Below are 9,417 nucleotides of genomic sequence, written 5' to 3' on the forward strand. Positions count from 1 at the left end.
CAGAACACCATTAGAAGATTTTTGGTGCATTTTTCTCTGTGGAGTCATGACAAATGGAGCTCAGAAATGCAATGTATGGCAAACCCATACATGCACGTTGTTAGCAAAGAATCCTTCATCACATGTCCTTTCACATGCTTTCGTTATAAAACATCCTTTCACCTGTGTCTGCTTCAGCAAAACATCAGTTAACATAACTGAGTTTCCAGAGAAATCAGATGTTTCTACTTCAAGCCCCAATCAAATCCTTTTGTTTATGAGAGTTGCTGTGATCATGATGTCTCTTCACAGCAGTAGGCTTGCCACTAAGGCATAACTAAAAGGACAAGCAAGAAATATACTTAGTTTTTAGAACGCACAGATACTTTTCCTGTCAAAGAGAAATTTCTTTCCTGAAAAATGACTTTTTTTTCTACCTCCTTTTGATCAGTGCTTCTCTAGATTTTCCTAACCACTAGTTCCCTCCAGCTCCCCCTCCTTTAATAGGAACAAAATGAGGTGGGCATGGTGATACACGCCTATAAATAAGCCCAGCACTTATGGGAGCTGTTGTGGGCGGATTACTAAATAACCATTTACACATTTATATGGTTGACTTTCTAAAACTGTGATTGCTCAGCTGTGCAGAACATGCGTGCACTTGTGTCCACACATGCACACACGCACTTTAATAAACATCCTCAGTTTTCTTATACTTATCACTCATTTTTGTTTGCTCATATAAATTTTATTGGTTCTTCTTGACAGTGAATGAAAGGAGGACATGATTTGGTTGCAAAAGTGAACCTGCCCAATGTAATTTCTTATCTTAAAACCAAATTAGTAATTAGGCACAATTTTATGCATGAATATGTGTGTACACATGCGGGGATCAGATGTAACATGTGTGCATGTGCATATATAGGCCAAAGGACAATGAGTAGTATCCTCACAGATGTTGTCCACCTCCTTTTGAAACAGGCTTCCTCACTGTCCTGCAGCTTTCCAATTGGGCTAGATGGCCTGGCCAGAGAGCTCCAGGGAACTTTCTCTTGCTGTCTCCTAGTACTCTGATTATAAGAGTGAACCACTACATGTAACATTTTTATGCAAATTCTGGGATAGAATCTCTAAATATTTGAGATGCAAAACTCTAAATATTTGAGATCCCAACTGCTCCTCACCCCAACTTGTTCTGGGACTTTTCAAACCCAGGTAGCAATATAAAAGTACTTATTTGATTTTCCTAAGAAACACATCTTTAACATTCTGCAACTTGCTTAAAGGGAGGGAAAGGCATGTGTATTACTTAACCTGGACAGCCATAACCTGTCACAGACAGGGTGGGTTGAACAAAGGCACTCCCAGCAGCTCTGGAGCCTGGCATTCTGAGTTCAGCGAGCATTCAGAGTCTACTTTTTTCTTTTGTTGTTCCTTTCCTTCCCCTCAAGAAACCAAACAAAACAACATGTCATAGAAGTAAAAGCAATTTGATGGTGGCTACTAGCTTGGTGCATATCACCTTTATTTTGTGTACATATGTCCCTTGCACCCTGCTCTCTCTAAGACTTGTATCATGAAGCGATGTTGGATTTTGTCAAATGCTGTTTTTGACATCTAGTGAGATGATCATGTGGTTATTTTCATTCAGTTGGTTTATAGAGCGGATTGTGTTGATGGATTTTTGTATATTGAACCAGCCCTGCATCCCTGGGATGAATGCTACCTGTTAATGGTGGATGATGTCTTTGATGTGGTCTTGGATTAGGTGTGCAAGTATTTTATTGAATGTTTTTACAACAATGTTCACAAGAGAAATTGAACTGAAATTCTCTTTCTTTGTTGAGGCTTTGTTTTCGTTAGGTGTCAGGGTGACTGTGGCCTTAAAGAATGAGTTTGCCAATGTTCTTTCTGTTTCTATTTTGTGGAATAGCTTGAATGTAGAAAAACACTAAAATTGGGGACAAGATAAGGCTGTCCACTCTCCCCCTATCTCTTCAATGTAGTACTTGAAGTTCTACCTAGAGCAATAAGACAACTAAAGGAGATTGACAGGAAACAAATTGGAAAGAAAGAAATCAAAGTATCGCAATTCACAGAAGAAATGATAGTATGCATAAGTAATCCCAAACATTCTACCACAGAACTCCTACAGCTGATAAATATATTCAACAAAGTGGCTGGATACAACATTAACTCAAAGAAATCAGTAGCCCTACTCTACATAAGCAACCAAGGGGTTGAAAAGGAAGTTAGAGAGATAGTACCCTTCACAATAGCCAATAGCCACAAATAATATAAAATACTATGGTGTAAATCTAACCAAACAAGTGAAAGACCTATATGACAACAACTTCAGGTCTCTAAAGAAAGAAATTGAAGAAGATATCAAAAGATGGAATAATCTCCCATGATCATGTATCGGTAGGATTAACATAATGAAAATGGCCAGCCTACCAAAATCAATCTATATCCAATGCAATCTCCATCAAAATTTCAACACAATTCTTTACATATCATGAAGGAAAATTCTCAACTTCATCTGAAAAAAAAACACAAAAAACTCAGGATACCTAAAACAATCCTGAACAATAAAAGAACTTCTGGAGGTATCACTATTCTTGATTTCAAGCTGTACTACAGAGCAATAGTAATAAAAACTACATGGTATTTGTTATAGAAAAAAACAGGAGATCAAAAGAATTGAATCAAAAACCAAAACACCTACAGACACTTGAATTTTGACAAAGAAGCCAAAACCATACAATGGAAAAGAGAGAACATCTTCAACAGATGGTGCTGCTCTAACTGTAAGTCTACATGTAGAAGAATGAAAATAGATCCATATTTATCACCCTGTATAAAACTCAAGTCCAAATGAGGCAAAGACCTCATCATAAAACCAGATACACTAACTCTAATAGAAAAGAAAGTAGAAATAGCCTTGCACTTGTCAATGTAGAAGACAACTTTCTGAACAGAACAGCATTGTCTCAAAGGTCTAGAATTAATAAATGAGACCTCATGAAACTGAAAAGCTCTGTAAATCAAAGGACACCATCATTAGGACAAAATGACATCCTATAGATTGGGAAAAGTTCTTCACTAACTCTGTATCTAACAGAGGACTAATATCCAAAATATATAAAGATCTCAGGAAGCTACACACAAATAATTCAAATAACCCAATTAAAAAATAGGGCACAGAGCTAAACAGGGAATTCTCAACAAAGGTATGTCAAATGGCTGAGAAGCCACTAAAGAAATGTTCAAAGTCCTTAATCATTAGAGAAATGCCAATCAAAATTACTCTGAGACTCCACCTTATACCAGTCAGATTTACTAAGATCAAAAACTCAAGAGACAGCACATGCTGTGCTGCAAAAGGAACACTCCTCCTTTGCTGGTGGGAGTGAAAACTTGTACAAGCACTCTGGAAATTTATTTGGCAGTTTCTATCTTAAGACACAACTATACCACTACTGGTCATATACTCAAAAGATGCTCCACTATTCCACAAGGACACTTGCTCAACTATATTCATAGCAGCTTTACTCATAATAGCCAGTAACTGGAAACAACATAGAAGGCCATCAACTGAAGAATGGCTAAGAAAATGTGGTTCATTTACATAATGAAACACTAGTCATCCATTAAAAACAAGGGCATCATGAATTTTGCAGGCAAATGGATGGAACTAGCAAATATTATCCTTAGTGAGGTAACCCAGACCCAAGGAACATGTATGTTATATCCTCACTTATAAGTGGATATTAGTCATAAATTACAGAATAACCATGTTCTAATCATTAGACCCAAAGAAGCCAAATAACAAACAGGGCCCAAGAGAGTATGGTTGAACCTTTCTTAGAAGGGAAAACAAAATAGATTTTGGAGGTCAATGGGAGAGGGGGTACTGGGTGGACGAGGGGATGGGGAGGTAAGCAGGACGAGGGAGGAGAACATCATATGTAGGGAGAGCAGGTGAAATAATGGAGATTGGCTGTGGTGTGGCACAATTTCTAGGATGGTACAGAGGCCTGAGATGGGAGAGGCTCCACAGAGTCTATGGGGGCTGAGATTTCTAGCAATGGGGCATATGGATCCTGAAGTAGCTACTCCCCAAGACTTCCAGTGGAGGTATAAGGACAGCAACCCACCCACAAAATCTTCATCCCAAAGTGTCTCCTGCCTATGAGAAGTGTAGGGTCAAAACAGAGCAGATACCAAGAGAATGGCCAACCAATGAATGGCTGTAATTGAGACCCATCCCATGGGCAAGAACCAATCCCTGACACTATTAATGACTGTAATTGTTTGTATATGCTTGGCCCAGGGAGTGGCACTATTTGGAGTTGTGCCTTGTTGGAGTAGGTGTGTCACAGAGGAAGTGGGCTTTAATACCCTAGTCCTAGCTGCCTGGAAGTTAGTACTCTGCTAGCAGCCTTCTGATGATAATATAGAACACTCAACTCCCCCTGCACTATGCCTGCCTGGATGCTGCCATGTTTCTACCTTAATGATAATAAACTGAACCTCTGAACTTGTAAGCCAGCACCAATTAAATGTTGTCCTTATAAGAGTTGTCTGTTCACAGCAGTAAAACCCTAAGACAAAGATATTCTGTTGTGCTTGCAGACAGGAACTTAGCATAACTGTCCTGAGAAGCTTCACCCATCAGCCATGGGTGAAAGGGATGCAGAGGCTCACACCCAAATATTAAATGGAGCTCAGGGAGTTTTACAGAAGAGTTGGGAGAAGGATTGAGGAGCCCGAAGAGGTCGGGGACTCGACAGAAAGACCAACAGAGTCAACTTACCTGGATCCTTTGGGGTCCCTAGAGACTGAATCACCAACCAAAGAGCAAGCATGGGCTGGACACAGGCCTCCTGCACATATGTAGTAGAATGGTGACATTTAGAGGGGAGCTTCTCCTTCTTAAAAGAGAAGGGAAAGATGGAAGCGGGGTAAGACTTTCATGAGAGTGAGTTTCTGCATCTCTTTCTATTGTATGAGGAGATGAAAAGCTAATATTGTGTTGTAAGGTGAATAAATAAATCAATTAATTTAAAGGAAGTAAAAACATTATACTACTATGCAAAGCTGTGTTCAAGCAGATACATTAATCCACTCTTCTACTTTCATTATTCTCACCCCTTCGGGAAGAAATTCAGGCAGTATCCACGCAATAACTATAGTTGAACGTCTTCAGCTCAGTCTTCTCTGTGTATATGATATCACAGTCAGGTTTTTTTTTTTTTTTTTTTCCCAGTGAAAATATCCCTGGATCAGCTTTCCTTCCCCACAACCCCCGTCACGACAGCTGTACTGCCAGTGACGGCCACTAAGGGGCAGACCCTGCCGCCGGAGCTTGGATATGTAAACAGTGCAGTTAGGCACTGGTGTGGCACCAAGCCAGTTGGAGTCAGATTCCTGGTGTGGCAGCCCAACTGTTAGGTGACGTTCGCCCTAAATCTGAATAACGTGATTTGGAGTTTGATGTTTTTCCTTCTTGGTCCGTTAACTGCTACGCGGGGATTACCCTCTCCAGATAGGGTGGGGTCCAGAATCAGGCTGGTCTGTGCTACCCTACTCAAGGTGAGGTTAGCATCACGTGGAACGAGGATCACTCCAAGTGCGGTCGGACTTCCCAGATACTGGAATAGTCCAGCTTCATAGAGAGCTTCGCTTCGGGAACAGGGAACAACTAACCAGTTCCCTGGGTAGCTCATCCAATAGGACAGCCCAGCTCATAACCAGCCCTGTTCCCTGGATAACCCTGCCCTGGAAAAGGTCCGCCCCTGAGAAGCTCCGCCCTCCAGACGCAAATCTGCTCTCAAAAAAGCCATTCACTCCGAGAGCAAGCTTGCCTAATGACCCCGCTCTCCACAGCTCCGCACCTGGAGGCCCCGCCCACAGAACACCTTTATTCAAACAGCGCTCCACTCTGCTGCTAAGATCCAATTGCAGCTACCCCATTGTGGGAGCTTTCTGTCCTGGTTTCTTCCAGTGTGCTGCTGAGTGTCTTGGCACTTGTGCGACTCAGAAAGGAAATCCTTAAAGCGCCAGAAGGCTACTGGACGCCATTCCCGACAGTCAGTGTATCTTCTCACAGGTCTGTTTTTCTTTTAGTTTTATTTGACTGGTACAGTTTTCTAATTAACTCAGAACTCCTTTATCTTTGCTCTTTGAATTTGAGCCACAACTTTGAAAAATGTGCGTGCTCACACGTGCATGAAAACGCATTTAGTTACGGGGTGCTGGGACTGTTTGTGTTTGTTTGCTCTTCCTGCCAAACTTGGAGAAAATGAGAGGATTTTCTTCTCAAACGAACTTAATGAGACATTGAATTTGGGATTCCTGATCTACCTGCTGCCTTTCCCACCCCTAAGCAGAATTTCCCACAGTTCACTTTCCTGGGAGCAGTGCTATGAGGTGGGGGTGGTGAGGCACATACAGACATGCCAACACCAAGAAACATTTCACCTCACAGAGGAGTGGCTGAAAAGTGACAGGGTTCTATACAGTTCTTCCTCAAGGATATGGAAGGTGGGGATGCATTCCTCACACCCAGGCCAGCTCAGCTCAGCCTGGTCATGGCCATGAGCTAAAAGGACTGGCCTATGAGAACAGGTGAGAGGAAATGGTCTACCTGAGCTGTTAACAGTTCATGCAAACAGAATGAACGAAGGAGATATGAGGGACATTGGGGTCTGATATGTGCAGGTTCTCCACAGAAGGCTATTTGTGACAGAGCCCTGAAAACCCAAGTGAAGAACATAGGGAGAAACAAAAGAAATGGAAGGGAGAAACCCAACAAGGGTGAGTGTTAGCTGTCTAGATCTGACTGCTACACAGCTCAACTCTTCCAGGGATCCTCCTAGGATGCACCTCAAGGGGCCCTGGGCAAGTATCCACAGCTCTCTCGAGTACCTGAAACTAACTTAGGATGTGAGCTCACCGCCATTGTAGAGTTCCCTTGTCAATCATGTGAGTGAAGGTGGAGGAGGTCCCCTGTGGTGAGCTACTCAGATGTGGGAATAACAAAGTTGTGTAGATCACCAGCTACACCCCATGTCACTCAAGGGAAGGAGAAAGGGAAGAGAGAGAAGCACTTGCATTGCTCACTGTGTTTATACCACACATAGTCTAATCTGTCAAACAATGGTCCTCAGGCCTGAGTGATTGGTCCAGAGAGAGAAAAGTCTGAAGTGGATACTGGAATAAGCTCAGCTCTCAACATACCAAGCTTCAGAAGAATTTGAAAAGACTTTGTCCACACATCAAAAGGAGTGGGGTGGGGTGGGGTGGGGTTGGGTGGGGTGGGGTGGGGAGGGGTGTTTCCAGTAGGACAGATTTGATCATTTGGAAGCCATTTCCAACAAGGAAAGCAAAGCTGCCAGAATTGATGCACTTTCTGAAAGGTCCCATGACCTAACTAATGCTGTTTCTAGCAGGTCATGTGACTCTTTTGCCTGAAAGAATAAAACAAACACCAAGTCAACCCCAGCATTTGATTCATCAGGTCCTATTGGAAGCTGCACCTCCTTATCTACCTCAGGACATGTTCCTCTCTGCCCTTCACTCTACTGCTGCCCTGGTGTGCCTCATATGAAAATGTTCCTCCCACACCATTTCAGATCTCAGCTTTAAGCCCACATTCATACCAGGTCTTTCCTGGCATGTAGTCTACAGCAGTCTTCCCAGTGGCTGGTTCATAGTTCATCAACAGATGGCAACTGGAAACAGCTGCAGTTGTATTTATTTATAAGCCTACTTATTTATTGTCTTTACATTTCTTATGTATTAAGTCATGAAAGTGGATTCCTCGTCTGTTTTGTGCTTCACTTTATCCTCAAAGGGAGAAACTAATCTATTTTCTGGACCGAAAGCATTTAGTTAATTGCCTTTCTTACTGCTTCCTCATTCTGTTTTAACCAACCTGAGTCTCTGCTTCCTCTGCAGCAGCTGGGCAGAACCATGGCAACAACTCCTGATGCTGCTTTTGAAGCCCTCATGAATGGAGTGACCAGTTGGGATCTCCCTAAAGAATGCACTCCCTGTGAACTCCTTCTTATTGGGGAGGCTGCCTTCCCAGTGATGGTGAATGACAAGGGTCAGGTGCTCATTGCTGCCTCTTTCTATGGCCAAGGCCGCCTGGTGGTCGTATCCCATGAGGGCTACCTGATGCATGCTGGCTTGGTTCCATTTCTCCTCAATGCAGTGAGCTGGCTCTGCCCCTGCCCAGGGGCTCCCATTGCAGTACATTCTTCCTTAGCACCATTAGTTAACATCCTAGGTGACTCTGGGATAAATGCATTGGTTCAGCCTGAGCCTGGAGAAGCTCTGGGAGTTTATTGCATTGATGCCTACAACGACACCTTGACTGAGAAGCTGATCCAGTTTGTGAAGCGTGGTGGGGGCTTGCTCATTGGAGGCCAGGCCTGGTATTGGGCCAGTCAACATGGCCGTGACAAGGTGCTGTTCAGTTTCCCTGGGAACCAGGTGACAAGTGTGGCTGGAGTGTACTTCACAGATGTCTATGGGGATATAAACCGCTTCAAGGTCTCTAAGAAGGTACCCAAGATCCCACTCCATATCAGGTAAGTGTTCCATTCCAACCATTTATAGAGTCTAACTCTTCTTAAATAGTGCTGATATCCTGTCTTCACTTAGTATCTATTTTCAATATAAATGATTGTTTCTACTGTCTTCTAACTGCTGCAAATCAAAAATGTGGTCACTAAAATGGTCACTAAAGTACATCAAGACCCAAGAAACGCTGTTTCTCCTAGTCACTCCCTTGGAGAAGTAATCATCCACTTATGAGAAGAGTTCGACATATATGTTTCCACATGCCTGAAACTTAGAGGGCTTATCAGTATGCTAAATAAATCAGAAAACACTGCTGTATCTATTTGAACATCTGCAATTGGGGCCGGCCCTCTGCTGGACACTGAGGATGTAGCAGAAATGAAAGGATGTGTTCTCCCATGAAGCCTACTACATATCGGTGGAAAAATCAGCTGGTAAGCAAATCAGTAGATATGAATGCCATCAGATGTTGAAAAGAGCCACGAGAAGAGAGAAAAGCATGCTGTAAGGAATCAGAACGAGGGGGAGAGTAATGCTGTTTATCCCCTTCATGGAAGGCATAGAAATCAAGCTGTAGCAGATGCAACACAGAAGATGGCAGAATATAGACAGTGGCTCTGAGTGCAAATGAACAGCTTGGAAAGTAGCATTTGAAGAGACACTTGAATGGGATGTGCTAGCAACTCAGAGGAGCAAAACCAAAGTCTTAAGCAGAAGCCAGCTTGGCAGATTCCAAGAACATGGAGGAAGCCAGAGTGGTTGGAGATGCATGAGTGAAGGTTTCCTCACCAGGAGGGGAGCACGAAGACCAATTGCTCTTTTTCCAGAAGTAAAGAATTTACC

The 9,417-nt window shown here is 42.8% G+C and overlaps 1 protein-coding gene across 1 annotated transcript; it reads left to right on the forward strand.

Moving 5' to 3' along the window:
- Positions 1-5,997: 5,997 nt before the first annotated feature.
- Positions 5,998-8,586, forward strand: LOC114616240 (TRPM8 channel-associated factor 2). The gene is made up of 2 exons (XM_028761750.1): positions 5,998-6,094; positions 7,945-8,586. The coding sequence occupies exon 2, from the start codon at positions 7,960-7,962 to the stop codon at positions 8,584-8,586; it is 627 nt and encodes a 208-aa protein (XP_028617583.1). The 5' UTR covers positions 5,998-6,094; positions 7,945-7,959.
- Positions 8,587-9,417: the final 831 nt, after the last annotated feature.

This window comes from Grammomys surdaster, unplaced genomic scaffold, assembly GCF_004785775.1.
Source record: "Grammomys surdaster isolate TR1022 unplaced genomic scaffold, NIH_TR_1.0 311238, whole genome shotgun sequence".
In the NCBI taxonomy this organism is placed as follows: domain Eukaryota; kingdom Metazoa; phylum Chordata; class Mammalia; order Rodentia; family Muridae; genus Grammomys; species Grammomys surdaster.

Bases quoted from the DNA above. Each gene is read 5' to 3' on its own strand.
- LOC114616240 (XM_028761750.1), top strand. From the start codon at position 7,960: ATGGCAACAACTCCTGATGCTGCTTTTGAAGCCCTCATGAATGGAGTG.